At 41.5% G+C, this 20,745-nt stretch overlaps 1 protein-coding gene across 2 annotated transcripts in view; it reads left to right on the top strand.

Annotated features, from left to right (window-relative positions):
• The window catches only part of ADGRD1 (adhesion G protein-coupled receptor D1), a 473,701-nt gene that overhangs the window by 67,327 nt on the left and 385,629 nt on the right, over positions 1–20,745 (top strand). For both annotated transcript variants that reach the window (XM_027844234.1, XM_027844233.1), the window contains one exon: positions 9,366–9,507. In XM_027844234.1, the coding sequence (XP_027700035.1) occupies positions 9,366–9,507 (142 nt within the window). The remainder of the gene's footprint in view (positions 1–9,365; positions 9,508–20,745) is intronic.

Below are 20,745 nucleotides of genomic sequence, written 5' to 3'. Positions count from 1 at the left end.
GTGTGTGTGTGTGTGTGTGTGTGTGTGTGTGTGTGTGTGTGTGTGTGTGTGTAGGGGAGGGGAGATAAGAAACACAAACAGGTCCCTGTAATAGAATATACTTGAAGCTGTTCACAAAAGGACAGCTCAGGTGGCCTCTTCTCCCCAAAGCCTTCCCTAACTTCCTCATTGTTAATACTCTCTCCCTCTTCAAATAATTTTCTCTTACCCTGTTTATATTGGATTTGTTTATCTGTGTACATGTTGAATGCTTTTAGTAGGAATATAAGTTCCTTGAGGACAGGGAGTATTTCATTTTTGTCTTGGTGCCTAGTGTGGGGCCTTGCATAAAGCAAATACTTCATCAATGTCTGTTGAATGGAATTGAATCAAATTGCATCATAATTGCATTTGGAAGTTGCAAAACAAAGTGCTGTAGGAGGTTTGAGGAAAGGACATTGCATACCTAGAGGAAGGTTTCATGGAGGAGGTTGCCTTTGAGTAGGGGATGAGGTAAGGGGGATTTATACCAAGGTATACTTAGAAATAATGGCTTCCATGGTCACTGCCAACTGTAATCACAAAAGGGCAATATTTTAGTATCTTTTATTCCTAAACACACTTTCTGGGGTCCTGAGTGGTACAGTTGGTTCATAGGATTAGAGATATTGAACCTCTGAGGAGTCCTCAGGAGCTATCTAGCTCAATCCTTTCATTTTACAGATAAGGAAACTGAGGCCAGGAATGTTAGGTGACTTGCCCTAGGTCACACAATGCAGTAAACATCAGAGATAGGATTTGAACCAGGGTCTTTCAGGCCAGAGCCAGGATGATTTCTACTGTCCTACATCTTCTGCCTTTGTAGAGGAATCTTTGCAGAAGGATTCTTTCACATGAATTTCTAGCTTGGAATCATAGTGTTCCCATAGTTGTATCGATTGTTCACTCCTGGAATTGTTATTCTAATTATTCACCTTTTATAGAACACTCCCAGTTTGCCAGGTGGGCCACTGAGACAGCGGCTTCTTGTTGTCTGCTGCTCTGTGCATTTGGAAGGGTAGAATCCTATCACATTGGGCTCCAACTTCCTCATCTGGGGGCAGGTTTTACTTTTTGCATTAGATTTTTGGAAGCTCCTTGAGGAGATGCTTCATGATTTAATCCCCTTCTTGGACAAAAGTCTCTTTGGGCAGAGCCATAACTAGGGTAGGGTGACTGGAGCTTTGCCAGTCCTTATTCCAGGTGAGCTTCTCCACTGTCCCAGCATGTGCTTCATGTTGCTTGCTCCAGGATACGAGCTCCTGGTGGGAAGGGGCTAGTATTGGTCTTCCTTAGATCCTCAGTACTTATCCCATTACCTGCTATATAGAAGGTGCTTAATAAAATCTAGTTGACTAGGTGACATAGTAATCATTTATTACTGAGTGCAAAAACTACTAATGATGTGCCTCAGTCTGGTTATTTTTCCTGTTGATTGATCAGAAACCATGCTGTTAACCTCTCTGTATCTCAGAGCTCTCCACAAAGTGGCACATAGTAGGTGCTTAATAAATGCTGGGGCAGCTAGTTGGTACACTGGAAAGAGTGCTGGAAATCCAGCCTCAGACCCTTACTAGCTGTGTGACCCTGGGCAAGTCACTTAACCCTGTTTACCTCAGCTTCCTCATTTATAAAATGAACTGGAGAAGGAATTGGCAAATCACTCCACTATCTCTGCTAAGAAAACCCCAAATGGGGTCACAGAGAGCCAGACATGACTGGAATGACTCAATAACAACAACAATGAATACTAATTGAATGACTCTAATCTTGTGATCTGGAAATTCCTCCTTGCAATTTATTAAAAAAGTATTGCTATCTTTTATTTTTACATCCCCTTCACTTCTGATTATATCCCTTCTCCTTCCCCTACCCAGAGGGTCACATCTTGTAACAAAGGATGACCTGAATTTTGTTCAAGAAACGGAAGAGAAAAAAAAAGCAATTTCACAGAACTGATCAACATATCAACTGAGTCTGACAGTACGCGCAGGACAGTCCTCCCGAAGTCCTTCACCTCTGCCAGGGAGGGAGCAGGGCTCTTTTTCCTCTTCTTTTCTCTAGGGCTTCTTACGCTTTAGAAGACAATTAGCCAAGCCGGCTTGCGTCACAATGGTGATGGGGAGGAAGGTCTGTCTTCAGGGTCCCCAGCCTCCTTTATGCTTCCTTTATCCCTCTTCCCCCAACCCCCAATGATATCCCTTGTCCAACCTTTTAGGCCCTTCCAAGGTGCTCAGTGCTCACTTGTCAGATCAAAATCATCCTCAGAAAAAGATGTGTCTGACTCATTCTCACTAACTTAGACATGACTGATAGTATTAAAATATCAGTTCTCCCAGGGAAAACTGAAGAAAAGCAGCTGCTATTTATATTCTACTTGAAAGTATGTGGAAGACTAAAGTCTTCTCTCTTTCTCCATATATACATATATATATATATATACACATGATATATGTGTATATGTAGATACATTTACACACACATATATATTTAAACTAAAGTTCAGATACATGAACTCATTTGACGCAGCTAGGTGACCCAATGCACAGAGTGCTGGGCCTGGAGTCAGGAAGATCTGAATTCAAATTTGGCCTCAGACACTTACTAGCTGTGTGACCCTGGGCAAGTCAGTTAACTTCTATTTGCCTCAGTTTCTTCATCTGTAAAATGGGGATAATAATAGCACCTCCCTCCCAGGTTACTGTGAGGATCAAATAATATAGTATTTGTAAAGTGCTCAGCACAGTGCCTGGCACATACTAGGGATTATACGTTGTTGTTGCTGTTGAGTTGTTTCAGTTGTATCCAACTCTTTGTGACCTCATTGTGTTGTGGAGGTAACCCTAGGTTATATTATGCTATCAGTGACCAAGCTCTAATAGGTCCCTCCAGGTTCTTACTGTTGTTGTTCAGTCATTTCAGTTGGGTCTGACTCTTCAGGACCCCATTTGGGGTTTTCTTGGTGAAGAGACTGGAGTGGTTTGCCTTTTCCTTTTCCAATTCATTTGACAGATGAGGAAACTGAGGCAAAGAGGGTGAAGGGACTTGCACAGGGTCACACAGCTATTAAATGTCTGAGGTCGGATTTGAATTCATGAAGATGAGTCTTCCTGGTTCCAGGCCTGGTTCTCTATCCACTGTGCTGCCTAGCTATAATAATAATTATTATTGTTTGATCTTCACAACAGCCCTTGAGATAAGGTGCAAGAGGTGTGATTTGCCCCATTTTACAGATAATAATAGCAACAAAACAGCAACAGCAACTTATACTTTCAGGTTTGCAAAGTGTTTTACATAAATTATCACATTAGATCCTTATGACGGCCCTGGGAAGTAGGTGCTGTTATTACGCTCATTTTACAGATGAGAAAACAAGGTTGAGACAGAGCACACCAACCTGGTGGAGATCCTCATCCCCTCTCTCCTGAACTATTGCAAGGGGCTGTTTAGTTTCTCGCCTGAAGCCCCTCCCCACTCCGGTCCATCCAACACTCCCTCTCACCTTCCTTAACTTCAGGTCTGACCACGTCAGCTCCCCATTCAATAAACTCTAGTGGCTTCCTGTTCCTCTGGGATCAAATGGAAACCCCTCTGTTTGGCTTTCAAAGTCCTTCATGATCTGGCCCACCTCTCCAGGCTTCTTCTACCTTTTTCTCCTCCATGTACTTTGCCATCGGTTGACCTTGCCATTCCTGGAACATGATACTGTCTCTTGGCTATACATTTTTGTCACTGGCTGCCCTTCTTGGGTGGAATTCTCTGCATGCTGATGAGGCATCATGGCTTCCTTGACTTCCTTCAAGTATCAGCTAAAGTTCCACCTTTGACAAGAAATCTTTCTCATCCTCCTTACTCTTCATGCCTTCCTTCTGAGACTTTTATCACGTATGGGTCTTGTTCATGGTTGTCTTCATGCTGTCTTCCCTATGGCATTGTGAGCTACTTGACAGCAGGGACTCCTCCCTTTTCTCTTCCCCCCATTTCTTTGTATCACCAATGCTTAGCACAGTGCCTGGCACATAGTTGTTGTTATTGTTGAAGAGGACCATGACATCATGGAAGTGAATTAGATTTAAGTGAGGGAGGGCCTCACTTTCTCCTCCAGAGCTGTCTGGGTCCAGTGGCCAGTCATATATCAGGAAAACTGGAGGTGGCCCCAGATGTGGTGGAAAACCTTAACCTTTTAAAGCTAGGGTCTTTAGCAAGTTTCAGTTTGACTGAGGAGACACTCATTCAGTGATTAAGACTAGGTAAAAAAAAACGAGTCAAAGAATGGCCTCTTTAATCTAGTCCAGAAAAAAAGTCAAACTAGGAGGTGAAGATTCTCAGGGTACTGAGTAGGCACTTAATAAATGCTGAGAGGTTAAGTCATTTACTGAGGACCACATCACTAACGAACCTCATTTGTTGTTGTTTGTCCTTCATTCTTGAAGAGGACCAAGTGAACATCAAATCTTTGTGTCTAACCCCCTATTCAAAACTCTATTCCGAAAGCCCTGCTTCTTTGAACAACCCTGTGCCAAAGAAATGAAATCCCATCTGTGGGATTTCGGGGAGCAGAGAGAGGTTGAAAAAAGGCATGTGGGGTGGGGAGCAGAAAAGGCTTTCCCGGAACACTTTGGTAGGTGGTCCCTAACTCTTGTGGGAATCAATCAATCAACAGACATTTATTAACTACCTAATTGGTTCCAGGCACTACGCTGGGAGATTGAGAGATTTATGATGGGGAGGGTACGGCCAGCAAAATCCGTTCTGAAGCTTCAGCTCATCCTCAAAATAAAAAAGAGTCCAAAGCAGTATTTTGAAAATGTCTTGTCTACCTAAAAAAGTGCAATTCACCTGATTTGAGCAAACAGGTCTATTTCACATCATATGTCATCTAATTCTAATTTCACTGAGCTATAAAAACACGTTTTAGAGCTCTGGGCCCATAACATAGTCAGTGAGCTGCTTTCTGTGTCATTCCCTTCAATAACTCCAGTGGCCCCAAGGAGCCAAAGACAGAATCATAGGACCTCAGAATTGTAGGAGACCCCAGAGGCCGTCAAGTTCTGCCGAGGCTTGGACAAACCCCACTCTGTGACATCCTCTGACGAGTGATCAGCCAGCCTTTGCTTGAATACCTCCACTGATGGCACTGGGGGTATTTGGCCCTAGAGGAGAGAAATTCTACCTCTGCTGTTTGCTTCTTCTGTGACTTACACAAATTAATTGGCATTCCTGAGTCCTGGTTTTCTTGGCTGTGAATGCTTAAAGATTGTTCTCCTGCTCTTCCTAAGTCTTAGCTTTATAGATTTAGAGCTGGAAGGGATTTTAGAAGCCATCTTGTCTAGTTGTCTTCATTTTACAATCAAGGAAACTAAGGCTCAGCTATTCCAAAGGGCTTGCCTAAGCTTAGATGGGTAGCTACAATTCCTCTTCTCCAGGCTAAACACCCACCAGTTCCTTCAACACTAATTATAAAAATGACAGTCTAACAGCTGGAAGGGAGCTCTGAGGTCATTTGGGCCAACACACACTTAGCTGAGAATCCTCTGGATAATGTTGGAAGCCGACATCTTTGTCCAGAGATCAGAGATCTGAGGTTAGCTTCTCACGGCGTCAATCAAAGGCTAAGATAGGTTTTCTTTCTCAGTGGCTAGAAAGCTGGCTTTACAATTCAAGAACTGCCTCTGATCCATGCTGGCTGTGTCACTTAAACATCTCAGTGCCCAGGTAGTTCTTTAAGACTATACATTTCAGAGAAGGCCCTAACCTGCATTAGTAGAGAGTATTTCCTCCCCTGGGAGTTCCCTATACCAACAATATCACTGGCCCATTTCCTAGCTCCATCCTCTTCTGTTCTTTGTTTTTATAGATTCTTATTGTTTTATGTATTTTTCTAAAGGATCTTAGGCTTCAGAAATGGCTTAATAGCACTGCAATGGAATGTCATTCATCTGGAACAAAGTGGCCCTCAATTGTCCTTCAGCCTTTTGGGGCTTTGACACTATTCTGGGTAATGATTGTCTAAAGATGTACACCACTGCCCTTGAAGCCCCCCTGTGCTTGGCAATGTTTCATCAAAGGCATCTTCCCGGCGCAATAAATGATGAGAGGGTGTTTTTCCTTTATGGAGTTTTTTATTGAGAATGTTTCATATTTACAACTCCGGGGAAACTCCAGCGTGCTTCTCAGGCCTGCTCCTTCTTAAGGAAACAAACACAAGTGACTGCTTTATGTGAAGGATGGGGAGGACGGGTGTGGGGCACATGTACATCATGGGCTAGATTCCAGGACTATATAAAGTGAAATGTATGCACGTACCCATATGTTGGGCAAACCCATTTGGGGATTAAAAATAGGGTACTCATAGTTGCTAGGGGCCCAGGAAACATCACAATGATAGTTCTATATAAGGGCCAAGCAGAAGAAGTATGGTTAGATAGGGGTCACAGTGAATAGAGTCAGGAAGACCTGAATTCGAATCCAGCCTCAGATAATTACTAGTTATGTGACCCCGGGCAAGTCACTTAACCCTGTTTGCTTCAGTTTCCTCATCTATAAAATGAACTGGAGAACAAAATGGCAAACTACTCCAGTATCTTTGCCAAGAAAACCCCAAACGGAGTCACGAAGAGCCGGATACTACTGAAAAATGACCGAACAACAACAAAAGAGTGTATGAACGGGAAGAAGAGAAGGGAATGAAAGGGAACAAACACTGATGTGCCAGGCACTGTGCTAAGCACTTCACAGTGTGTGATCAACCTAGAAAGATATGTTGAATCTGGTCAAGAAAGGTTGGAATGAAGAAATGCAAGAAATGCCTAGATTAGGGAGATGGGGCTATAGCATTTCTGGGAAGGAGACACAGGGAAAAGTATCACTGAGTGGTCCCTTTCACTTGGAGATGGAACCCTGGGAGACCAATCAACTGTATGTGCTCGGGACCTCAGATTGCCAACGAGGAGGAAGGATTCATAATCTCTAACCTATACTGTCATTTTCTAAGTGAGGAAACTGAGTGCCCAGAGGGGTTATAAGCAGTTTACTCAAGGTCACATGGGTAGAAGTGGCAGAGATGAGATTTGATCCCAGCTCTCAGTCCAAATCCAGTATGATTCCTATGGTTCAATGCAGCCTGAAAACACAGAGCACCGTATCAATTAAACAACTGGGAAATGTGAAAATGGAAGCTGATACCCCATGGGATGAGTGACTCAATACTCCTTGGGTCAGCAGGGATTGAATACCTATGAAGCTGAGTACACGGGAAGATCCTGGTGATGGCTTAATAACATCTGCTGTGATATTCTTGCACAAGACATCTCAAGTGAGGGACCTAGGGAGAATCTGAGGCTAAATGTAGGGCAGTGATGCATCTGGAAGAGAGCTGGAGGGATCAAACATAGCAAGGGAGACAGCTAGGTGGATAGAATGTGGGATTTGGGTTAGGAACACTTGAGTTCAAATCCTACTGGGTGACCCTGGCCATACCACCTAATCTCTCAGTTTTCTCAACTATAAAGTGGAGATAATAATAGAAACTTCCTCCCAGGACTGTTGTGGGGATCAAATGAGATCGTAATTGTAAAGTGCTTAGAACAACGCCTGGCATATGGCAAGTGCTATATAAATGCGAGCTATTATTATTATTATACTAAGTGCTTTGCAAATTTTAAATTGAAGAAAGGAAGAAGCATTTATCAAGCCCCTAGAATGGTGGTGCAGTGGATGGAGCACCAGACCCAGAGCAGGGAAGACTCATCTTCCTGAGTTCAAATCTGACCTCAGACACTTATTAGCTGTGAGATCCTGGGCAAGTCACTTCACCCTGTTTCCTTCAGTTTCCTCATCTGTAAAATGAGCTGGAGAAGGAAATGGCAAACCACTCCAGTGTCTTTGCCAAGAAAACCCCCAATGGGATCAGGAAGAGTTGGATATGACTGAAATGAGTGAGCAACAAAAAGCACCTATTATGTCCCAGGCACTGTATTATCTCATTTGATCTTCACACAACCCAGGGCAGGAGGGTGCTAAGTGTCTGAGAAGTGGGTTTGATTGAATTCAGTTCTTCCTGACTCCAGGTTCAGTGCTCTACCCATTGGGCCATCTATCTTATTCAGCTGAGATTGCGGGTATTTGACCATCATTCAGGTGCATGTAGTTAATGTAGCTTATCCATCAATACAATTTCTCCTCCCCTCAGTAGAGTGAGGATTAATGTTGATCAAGCTTAGTTTCTTTTGGGTTAGTGGTTTCATTCAATTTCATTCAACTAAATAAACATTTGTTTTTATAAGAAAGATAAAACATAACTCCAATAGAATGTAAGCTTATTGATGGCGGGGACTGTTTCAATTTTGTATTCCCAATACCCAGCACAGTGCCTGGCACATAGCAGGTATTTAATAAACACTGGATTGATTCATTCATTCAATCAACAAACATTTGTTAAGTTTGTTTTTATTGTTGTTTAGTCATTTTTTCAGTTGAGTCTGATTCTTTGTGACCCCATTTAGGGTTTTCTTGGCAGAAATACTGGATTGGTTTGCCATTTCCTTCTCAAGTTCATTTTACAGATGAGTAAATTGAGGCAAACAGGGTAAAGTGACTTGCCCAGGGTCACACAGCAAGTAAATGTCTGAGGCTAGATTTGAACTCAGAAAGATAAGTCTTCCTGACACCAGCCTTGGTGTTCTATCTACTGTGCCACCCAGCTGCCCATTTATTAGGTACCTACCATTTATGCCAGACCCTGGAGTTACAAAGACAAAAAGAGAGAAACAAAGAGAATGGAAGGAAGGAAGGAAGGAAGGAAGGAAGGAAGGAAGGAAGGAAGGAAGGATGGAAGGAAGGAAGAAAGAAAGAAAGAAAGAAAGAAAAAGAAAAGAAACAGTTTTTGATCTCAACAAGCTTACATTCTATCAGACTTATTGATTGTCAAGAATCTACTAGTTTCAGTGACTATACTAGATAGGTGCTATGGATAAAACAAAATTAGTTCCTGCCCTCAATGAGCCTACATTCCATATTCATTTAGGAATTTAAGTCTTTGGTGGAGACGCATTTTGTTTGAAAATTGCAAAGCTCAGTGTAAAAAATATAAAATCATTCACATGATCTTAGATCTAGAGCTGGAAGAGCTCAAAGGGACCATTTAGTTTAACCTTTTTATTTCATGGATGAGAACCCTGAAGTTCACAGAGGGAAAGGAGCTCACCTAAGCTTACCCTGGTGCTCCCTAGATGCAACTGAAATCTAAAGTGAATGTTCAAAGTGGTTTCCAGTTACCTGCTTCTTTTTCACTCCTTCCCTTTGACCAGTTTGTAATGATTTTCCATTTGTTTCCATTTACTTCCAAGGATTGTTGAAGCAGTCAACTACAAAAAGCACTTGATACTAGCTACCAGTTACCTTATTTCTCTGAAGGTAGAACCACCACCAGTACTGTCCCAGAACTTGTCAGGATCACCTCTGATCACTATCCGGCTCACACACACCCTGGTGAGTTTTATCACAGTATCCATTGTGCTATCATCTTTTGGTTTGTTTCAAGAATTGCTTTGTTTATTTGTGTGTTTTTTTCCCCCCAATACTCAAAAGTATTAATACCGTTTGGTTGTTTTGTTTTTTATGCCTGCCATGTTGTCACCCTTTAGTTTGGTTTGTTTTTGCAATTTCCAAAGTATTAATACCCCTTGTTTGTTTTTTTGTTTAACAATGTCCACCATGTTGTCACCCTTTAGTTTGGTTTGTTTTTGTAATTCCCAAAGTATTAATACTGTTTAGCTGGTTTTTTTTTAACAATGTCCACTGTGTTGTCACCCTGTGGTGTGTTTTGAGGGTAAGTTTGTTTCTGCAGTTTCAGAAGTATTAATACCCTTTGGTTGTTTTTTTTTTTTTTAAAACAATGTCCACCATGTTGTTACCCTTTGGTTTGGTGGTTTGTTTTGAGGGTTGGTTTGTTTTCATAATTCCCAAAGCATTAATACTGTTTGGTTGGTTTTTCACAATGTCTGCTATGTTGTCACCCTGTGGTTTGTTTTGAGGATAGGTTTGTTTTTGTAGTTCCTGAAGTATTAATACCCTTTTGGGTTTTTTTTGGTTTTGTTTGTTTGTTTGTTTGTTTGTTTTTACAATGTCCACCATATTGTCACCCTTTAGCTTGGTGGTTTGTTTTGAGGATTAGTTTGTTTTTTGTAATTCCCAAAGTATTAATACTATTTGGTTATTGGTTTTTTTTTTTTTTTACAATGTTCACCATGTTGTCACCCTGTGGTTTATTTTGAGGATTGGTTTGTTTTTTCAGTTCCCAAAGTATTAATACCCTTTGGTTGGTTTTTATAATGCCTGCAATATTGTTGCTTTGGGTTTGCTTTGCAATGCCTACAGTATTAATAGCCTTTGATTTATTTTTGCAATGTCCATCATGTTGTCAGTGTTTGAGTTGTCATGGGGATGCCCACCATATTATTGTCCTCTAGTTTCTTTTTTGTGAAGCCTGAAGTATTAATACCCTGAAGTTTGTTTTTGCAATGTTTGCCATATTGTTACAATTTGGCTTGCTTTTATGTTGCCCATGGTATTAATATATTGGTTTGTTTTTGGGATGGCCACCATGTTACTAAACATTGTTTAACCATGAAATGTTAATACCTTTTAGTTTGTTTTGGCAATACCCACCATATTGAGTCCCTTTGGTTTGTTTTGGCAGTGCCTACCCTCTTGTCATTGTGATGCCAAACTCTTTGTTTTTTTTTTTGTGATACCCTCCACATCACTACCACTTTGACTTTTTTGCCACACCTGAAATATTAGTACCCTTTGGCACATTTCTGGGACTCCCACCATGTTACTATGATTTGGTTTGTTTTTGCAACACCTGCAAAATAATATCTTCTCATTTGTTTTTGCAGTGTCTACCATGTTGTCACTCTGATTTGTTTTTGCATTTTAGAATATCACAGTTCTCTGTGGGAAAATAGGGAGAGTTTCTAGGATGATAGTGGGGCTAGCGAAAATAAGCACCATCTTGTTATTATCAGCCCCATCTGAATGGCTTTATCTTTGCCCTCAAGTAAAGTGATGCTCAGTTTGTGGTGGCCATTGGGCTGGTCACAGGGTTTCACTACTGAGCAGAAAAACCTTTGTGAAAAGAGCGAGGCTTCCTAATATGATCATGCTGCTCCCGTAAATGTTACTTGAAATGATCATGAATGGACCTTTGGGGAGATAAAACTGTTTGATTTTTAATTATCTTGTCTTATTGCCTCTGGCAAGGTAAAGAAATTTGTTTTGGCTGGAAAGAACAGAAATGAACAGCTAGAATTATCCACTTCTATGTTTAAAAATGTTTGAGTGATAAATGATTTGCTACAGTGCTATGTGTTGCATTCTGGTCTATTCATGACCTCTCAGTGAGTGAGGAAGACCATGGAATTGGTTGTGTGGGTATATGGAGAACTAATCCTTTTTAAAAATAGATTTTATTGATATATCTGGCCTTTACATCTATCTTTCTATCCTTCTCTTTATCCATTCCCTGAAGAGAATTTTTGTAAGAGAAAAAAAATTAAGCAAAACTCAACAATACATTGAAAAAAATCTGATATTCTCTGAAATATTCCATATCTATAGATCTTCCCCCACATTTCGTCTCCTATTTCTTCTTTGGGACCAAACTTGCTCCTTACAATTCTTGCAGTATTCATTTTCAATAGTTTTGTGACTCTTGTTCTTAATATTTTCATTAAAAATAGAGTTTCTTACTACCTTACTTGGTAATGTCATAAAATGGTGCATGTGTGTATATATATGTCTGTGCATGCATGTATTTGTATTTGATAAAAAATAAACATGTTAGCATGACAGAGCCTGGCACAGAGTACATGCAGAATAAATGCTTATTTTTTGATAGGTGATAGCCTAAGAATGTTTTATTTTTTTAAAAAACCCACAAAGTTTATTGATGCTATATGTTCTTGCATCACAGTTACCTCTAGATAATCTCTCCCACCTCTACCCAATGGTTGAACACTCCCTTTTAACAAAAAAATAATAGAATTTGGCAATGAGTTATCAAAGCGGATAGAATTCTGGCTTTGGAGTCAGGAAGACCTGAATTTGAATCCTGCTTCAGACTCTTATTAGCTGTGTGACCCTGGGCAAGTCACTTAACTTCTATTAGCTTTTGTTTTCTCATCTGTAAAATGGGAATCCTAACAGAACCTATTTCCCAAAGTTGTTGAGAAGATAAAATGAGATCATATTTATATAGTACTTTGAAAATCCTAAAGCACTATTTAAAATGGTAATTGTTATTACTTTATTTAGCATTTAATCCAAACTGCTCACCAAAAAGAATGATAAATACATCTCACTTTGAGATGAATAGTTAAACGAAAACCAATACAACAAACATGGATGGCATTGTTGGCAATACTCTGCCCCTATGGGGTGCCAACTCTGCTTAAGGAGGGTGCCATGTTTCATTACATGGTCTCTAATTCCAAAACTGGTCATGCTGGTTACTCAGAGTTCAGCATCCTTAGCGTTCTTCTCGCTTACATGATTGGAGTCATTGTATGTCACTTTCTCAACTTCTTTCTATTTCTCTCAGTGTCTGTTCCTAAAAGTCTTCCCATGTTTCTCTGAACTCCTTATAGTCATCCTTTCTAATGACATCATTGTATCTCACCCCATTCATTTGCCACAGCCTATTCAGGCATTCCCCAATTGAGGGGCACCCACTTTTTTTTACCTGTTAGCAATTTGGATTGTAAACTCATCATAGGTTGGGACTTTCTTTTGTCTCCTTCTTTATCCCCAGTGCTTAGTAGAGTTCCTGGCACATAGTAGGTGCTTAATGTTTATTGATTAATGAAATGTTTATACTAAGCCCAATGCCTTTTTTAAAAAAAAATCTTATTTTTATTTACACTTTTTCTTTTTACATCACATTCATTTTTGAAGATATCCTTTCCCTTCTCCTACCCAGTGAACCATGCTCTGTAATAAAATTGAAAAAAATAGAATTATACAACTTAACAAAATCAACCAACGCAACAACCACATTTATCAGTAAAGGCAATATTCCACACCCACAGTCCTCCACTTCTTAAGAAAAAGGAAGTATTTTCTCAACTTTTCTCTGGGACATTATAATTATGCAGCCCTACCCTGGAGTCATAGTGAAAGCATGGGATTTCATCAGAGGACATGGGCTCAAATTCCAGTCTGCCACTTGCTTTCTGGGAAGCCTTGTGCAAGTCACCTCTCTGGGCCTCATGTTTCCTCCTCTGTAACATGAAGGGTTAGACTAGCTGATATCTAAGGTTCCTCTTAGCTCTAAATCTGTAATTCAGAATATAAGCCAAAGAAATAGGAGGAAGCCCAACTATTCCTGATAATTTTGAAAGGATGTAAAACAGGTGAGGAAAGTATAAAAGGTAAAATGCAGCCATTACAGCTTTTTCATCAGGATGTGGTTTAGAAGCATTGCCTCTGAACTGAAGGAGTCCTCTTGCTTGAGAGAGGGCTGTGGGAATTTGTCATTTCTGACAATTAATAGGTTAATAATTTGGCTTAGGGCAGGTTGGGTTTTGTATCTCTAGCCTATAGTAGGTGCTTCATAGTTATTATTTTTATTAATTAATACAAAGTGATTAATTTATTAATACTGGATTGCATTGAATTGCTCAGCCTCCAGGAGTGTGAAATCTCTTGAAATGTCAGAATTGCTTAGAGGGAAGCAAGAATGCCTTCTTTGTGGCAGAAGGCTGTCCTTGGAAAAGTTTGTCAGAGCACAAAGTTGGGCATTTTTAGTGGCTCTTAAGGAAATTATAGAACAGAATTCAAACATTGCAAGCCTGTAATCTAGAGTATATAAAAGGAGGGAGGGGCTCTTTTTAAAGGCAGTGGAAACCTTCCCCTGGGGATTTTGAGGTTGAACATAGCCTAGTCAAGAGAAGAAAATAGCTGTTTGCCCCAGCTTCTGATGAGGGAAACCCATTTCCCAGCGGTGCCCAGCTTCAGCTATGATCACTGGGATGGGAAGGGAGAATAATAATTGCCTGATGGAAAGACGGAGCACAGAACAGGACCTAGGAAGCCAGGCAGTTCACTGGAATCCAATTTTTTTTAACACCATAAAGAAGAATGGGAAAGCAGCGAAGAGTGCACACAATTCACAGAAGCCTGCTGACACCAAGTGTATCATCTGGGGGTGGGAGAACTTGGACACCATGGGGAGATGAGTTAACACAATCTAAAAATGACCATATGGAGTTTCAGGCAGAGCAAAGACAGCTCTGCTTTTGGCTTAACGCTAAGGCATTGGCGATGGTTTGAGTATTTCAGAAATGTGAAATGGGAAATCAGTCTGATTTCCCATTACCTACCTCCCACTCTTCCAATTCTAGCCAAATTGGCCCGCTTGAGGTATATGACATTCGATCTCCCGCCTCTGTAACTTTTGCATGTGTCCCCCATGCCTGGAATGTCCTTCCTCCTCCTCCTCTCTACCTTCTGATACCCCTTGAAGCCTTGGATCAGTTCTTTATGTTCTACAGGATTCACCCAGTGTTAAGTATTCTACCAGCTACAACAAAAACACTTTAAGTACATTTCACACAGTTTTTGCTTACCTATGTCCTTATTGAATCCCCTTAGTAGAATATAAGCTCTTTGAGAATCAGTCAGGCCAGGCTACCCAATTCATCAAGTAGGACTTACTAAGCCCTATCATTTGGGAGGCACTTTGCTAGGGCAGGGGCTGTGTTGTATTTGTATTTGTACCTCTGTCCCTGATGCCTGTGAGAGTACCTTATACATAGATGCTTAGGGGATGTGTTTGTTGAAATTTAATAGAACCTAATGGAATATAAGCAGGAGGAATCATGCTGTGTGAGTCAGTTAACTAATGTGCATTTATTAAACACCTACTAAGAGCCAAGTCCTGGGCTAAGTGCTGGGTTTACAAAAGAAGGCAAAGAAACAGTCTTGGCTCTCAGGAACTCACAGTCTAAAGAGGGGGAACAAAATGCAAACAATTACACACAGGGCTTTGGGCCACAGGATATGTATAGGATAGATTGGAGATAATTAAAGAGGGATGGCAGTAACATTAAGGAGAATCAAGAAAAGTTTCTTGTAAGAGGTGAGATTTTGGATGGGACTTAAAAGAAGCCAGAGAAGGCAGGGGATGGAGATGAGGAGGGAGAATATTCCAGCATGGAGGATGGCCAATGGCCATGCAGGAGTTAGCAGATGGAGGGTCTTGACTGAGGAACTACAAGGTAGGCAGTGTGAGGCTTGGTTGAAGGAACCTAGGTGGTAATCCTAGATCAGAGAAGACTTGAGGAAGGGGAATCATATCTGTTTTTGAGTATTTTAAGGGCCATTGTGGAGAAGAGGGATTAGATTTGTTCTACTTGGCTCTAGGGGGTAGAACTAGAAGCAATGGGGAGAATTTTAAGAGAGTCAAATTTTTGACTCATGTCAGGAATACTTACTAACAACTTTTGTTGTTGTTCGGTCATGTCTGGCTCTTTGTGACCCTATTTGGGGTTTTCTTGGCAAAGAGACTGCAGTGGTTTGCCATTTCCTTCTCCAGGTCATTTTACAGATGAGGAAACTGAGGCCAACAGGGTTAAGTGACTTGCTTAGGGTCACACAGTTAGGAACTGTCTAAGGCTGGATTTGAACTCAGATCTTTCATACTCCAGACCCAGCACTCTATCCATTGCACCATCTAGATGTCCTAATGCTAGAGCTATCCAAAAGCTACATGAGTTGCTTCGAGGGGATAGTGGCCTCCCCCTTGTTAGAGATTGTCAACAATGCTAGACAACCACATGCCAAGGATATAGTAGAGGGGACTCATGCCCAAGTATGGTTCATGAAGATGGCCCCAGAGGTTCCCCCTAACTTTGAAAGGCTATGGTTCTATGAATGGGGATGAGTGGGGGAAAGAGCTGTCAGCATTGTAAGCAGATAGCATGAGACTACATGTAGACAAGTCTTAACCATGATAATCTGACCTGTGACATCAGAAAAGAACACCTTGGGTAAGACTGAATGTGACCTTTTTGAAGGTGGTACCATGGAACGGGGAGCAGGGAGGCTTGGTAAGTGAGCCACAGTTTATTTATTTGCAAAACAAGGGGATTGGACTAGATGGCCTTTGAGGTCATGCCCAGCTCTAGGTCAGTGATTCCGTAATTTCCACGAAGGCCTCAAGATTCTCACGAATTTGGCCAAACTTCTGCTCTGTCTGATGGAGACACAGCCATTTGGCAGGTGGAGCTGTGAATACACTCAGCCTGGGTTCTCATCACACGATGCTGCCTTTGCTAAGCACATCTGCTGAGGAGGGGTGGGAAAGGACCCCGTAAGTCACAGCAGATGTCAAGAGGAATGTGGAGGAACTGTAACTGTGGATTGTGCAAAAAGAGGAGAGGGTTCATTCTTCCAGCGAGCAGAGTCATAGGATGCAAACCTCATGGAGCCAACGTCATCTCAACAAGAGCATCCAAAGATTCAGTGCTCAATGGGTCCCGTGGAGAGATGGATGTCTTAGAAATCAACTTCTGCGGATGAGAGGCATCATCTTGGAAACAGGCCAAACTTCCTAGGTGGAAAAGTTGTTTCCAGTCATATTTTAAATGATTTCACAAATATATTCACATCACTATTACCATTACCATAGACTGGTGGCCTCTCTTCTGTTTGATTGGTCTGCAAAATTGGGGTGGCGGCCCCTTGGGGAGCCTTGGCATGATCCCAGGTGGTCTGAGCTTGACTCCAAAGGGGAGACTTGCTGAAGGTCCCCAGCTCTTAAATGACCAACCAAAGATTTGAATGTAGTTCTTCTGGCTCCAGATTCAGTGTTCTTTTCATGACTCCCTCCTGTCTCCCCAAGAGAAGGTGGCAGAACCCTGAGGAAGGCTGGGCCATGGAGAAGTTGCAAAATACATGGAGCATATCGTTGACCTCTTCCTCCATGCTGGCCCCTCAGCGTGGCATTCCCCTTGGATTTTTCCTATGACCAGAAGTTACTCTGAGTCCTTCAACCCTCTTCTCTCAAGTTAAGCATTAGTAGAAAAACAGCCTCATGGAAAGACAGTGTGGAGTAAAGGAGAAACTGTTGGTTCCTGGGGCTCAGACTTTACCTTTGCTATTTACACCTGGGTCTTTTGCAAGACCTCACACAACTGAGGTTAAGTGACTTGCCCAGGGTCACACAGTAAGTATCTGAGGCTGTATTTAAACTTGGGTCTTCCTGATTCCAGGGCCTGCGCTCTATCCACTGCACCCTCTAGCTGCACCAAGACTCTTTGTTCTAAAGTAATTCTGAAAAAAAAAATGAGGAGGCTGGCTTGATGCCCCCCCTCCAAGTTCTTTTAATTTGCAATTCAACAAGCATCATGGAAGCAATGTAGTTCATTGGAAAGAACATTGACTCTGGTATCAAAGCACTTGGGTGAAAATTTCACCTTTGAGGTTGCTACCTATACCTGAGCTCTTGGTATAGGCCCTTAGCTTCCTTGGGCCACAGATTCCTTTTCTTTAAAATGAGTGCTTGGCCTAGATGACTTCTAAAGTCCCTTCCATTGCTGTAGCTATGACTCTGTCATCTAGAGTGCCTACTATGTGCTGGAGATACAGGAAATAAAAAGAAATGCTTACCCTCTAAAAGCTTACATTCTACTGATTCTCTAAATCCATATTCCTCTGATAAAACTTATGCAGTTAAATTGTTCATGGCTGATAAAAGATTAGTACACAACAAGGCCAGAAAATATCTAATTTAACTTTGGGAACTCTTTGGCTTTTAGCCAAAGGAACAAATCTCTAGTGGTGGAATTTCCAGGGCTGCCATAGGCTAATGGTGGGGTAGGTTTTTTTTCCCCTCCCCAGGGTATCTTGAAATATCTGAGAGCTCCTACGTATTTAACCTACTCAGAACCTTGGCCCTATTTCTGAAATGTGGCAAAGATCAATTATGAACTCCACCCTGCCGCGTATTTCAAGAGCTTGTGAATCAGAGCACCTTCCAAAAGGGATACCTCTGCGTTGAAACCTAGGAGAAAATTATTTCAATCATAAGCTCACCTAACCCTCTGTCTTTCCTTCCTACTCAGCATATGTATAGGATCATAGATTTAGAGCTAGAATGAGCCCTAGAGGCTATTCGGTACAACCCCCATTCTACAGATGAGCAAACTGAGGCTGAGTGACTTTGCTAGAGTCACACGGTTACTAAATATCCAAGGCAAGATTCCTTTCTGACTCCAACTCCAGTGTGCCTTCAATCTCAGCCTCCTTTTATATTATTCTATATGCTAACTACCCACAGTCTTTAGACTATTGAAAACAGAGAAACCTCTTACATATCATCATTTTGGAAACTAATCTAGGTCAGTTACTTGAAAAAAAAAAAAGACAAAGCCAACACCAGCAAAGAATGAGATCAGTCCAACTGCATTCATGGGTTTGCCTTTTGGCTTTGATCTAAAATTCCTTATTACAGATTCAATGTGATTTAGTGGGTGGGACACAAGGAGGGGTAGGGAGGGAGAGGGGGGCTGCTGAACAGATTATGAGTTTGCTTTGGGTGGAGCCAAGCCTTGAAGATCTCTATGTGCAGAATTCCTCAGAACAGCCCAAACTGAGAATAAAGATTCTATGTGTCAGCGATTAAGCAAACATTCAGTAAATATTATCAGTGCCTGTCTCATACAGAGGACTCTGCTGGGGGATGAGGGAGCCGTGGAGTTCAGATAAGACACAGTCCCTGCTTTTATGGAGTTCACAGCCTAGCAAGAGAATAAGGCACAAACACATAGGACTTTAAAAGTCCTATAAATGTACATAAAAGAGAGATAGTGTGGTATAGTGAATGGTGGGCAGCCACATGTTGAAGTGAATAGAGCTCTGACCTTGGAAGTAGGAAGACTCCACTTCATGAGTTCAAATCCAACCTCAGATATTTACTAGCTGTGTGACCCTGGGCAAGTCACTTAATCCTGTTTGCCTCAGTTTCCTCATCTGTAAAATGAGCTGGAGAAGGAAATGGCAAATCACTCCAGTATCTTTGCCAAGAAAACCTCAAATGGGGTCATGAAGAGTAGGACAGGAATGAAAAATGACTTTGAGTAGAAAGAGTCAGGAACCTTGGGTTCAAGTCCTATAATTTGTTCAGCACACTTTGCACATAGTAGGCCCTTAATAAATGTGTATTGATTATTCTCATTAGGCCTTGTCTAGGGTATTGTGTTCAGTTCTGAACCACACAGTTTAAGAAGAGCGTGAGTAAGCTGGACGGTATCCAGAGGAGAGTGCCCAAGTTGGTGAAAGTCTTTGAATTCATGACATGTGAGAATCAATTGAAAGAACTGAGGAAGTTTAGGCTGGAGAAGACTTAGGGGAGACAGTATGGTTGTCTTTAAATATCAAAAGGTTATTGTATTCTGCTTGGCCCCAGAGGACCGAGCAAGGAGGAAGAGATGGAAGTTACAGAGAGTAATCAATCAAAATCTAGATGATCTTCCTAATAATGGGAGGTGTTTGGAAGTGGAATTCTTTACTTTGAAAGGTGGTGGGTGCTCCCTCCTTGGAGGTCTTCAAGCAGGGCTGGGGAACCACTTACTGAGTATGTTAGAGGAAAGATTCCTTCATATATGGGTTGAGGTCTCATCAAACTCAAATTCTTTGACATACTGGCTGTAGGACCATGGGCAAGTCCCTTGACCTTCCAGGGCCTCAGACTCAGAGTTATAGGTGAGTTTCTGATCTGCATTAATGAAGAATGTTTTCATGAAGGAAGTTCCCTGCAATCTTGAAATCGTAGTTCTAAACCTTTCTTTTTTCTCCCCCCAATCTATAGCAAGAGATTTAAAGAGGTTCAAGCAAAGTGCTATGTGAGGTCTTACTGAGAACTCTGTTACTGACAAGGGTTATCTGGGGAGGCTTCATGGGGGAGGGAGCACTTGAAATGTATTTTAAATATAGGTAGCAACTTAATAGACCAAAAAAGAAGAGGGAAGGCATCAGAGACACTGGGAACAGTGTGATCAAAGGCAAAGAGGTGGGAGATGGCCAAATATGATCAAGGGATGACTTCTGTTGAATTTTTGAGGAAAGTAATATGGACTGGGGCTGGAAAGAGAATGGTGTTCTGTGATAAGCTTAAAACCACACAAAGAGATAGAGACAGAGCTAGAGCTAGAACCCAAATCTCTTCTGCCCCCTGACACTAGTATTTTCTCATGACAAAATGCTCCCCCAGCTCCAGTTCTCTCCTTGTTTCAGAACAGCTGGAGTAAAGCTGAAGTCAAGCCATGCTAGAAAAACTCAGGATGACCCAGTGCTGAAGGGCATGTTTCCAATAAGGAAGATACAACAAACCCTACTACAAAATGGAGCCAGGGTCAGATCCGGAAAGATCAACTTCATAGAAAACAGATCTGGAACTATCCCTAAATTCATATGCCCAGAGCACTGTGGCTTGGGGGTAATGCCTATGTACAAGCATCACCTCCCACTCCTCCCACTCATCTATGACTCTTTTCATCTTCCTAAGCTGTACTGGCAGTAAGGCCTTGACACCTCAGCTCTGAAATATTCAATAGCTTCCCATTGCTGGAAAAAAGGGAATTTGGGAAATATTTGTGGCTTATTAGGAAGAAGAAGAAGAAGAAGAAGAAGAAGAAGAAGAAGAAGAAGAAGAAGAAGAAGAAG

Source organism: Vombatus ursinus, unplaced genomic scaffold (genome assembly GCF_900497805.2).
Source record: "Vombatus ursinus unplaced genomic scaffold, bare-nosed wombat genome assembly UNPS02014935.1, whole genome shotgun sequence".
NCBI classification, from domain to species: Eukaryota; Metazoa; Chordata; class Mammalia; order Diprotodontia; family Vombatidae; genus Vombatus; species Vombatus ursinus.
This window is presented reverse-complemented; position numbering and strand designations above follow the sequence as displayed.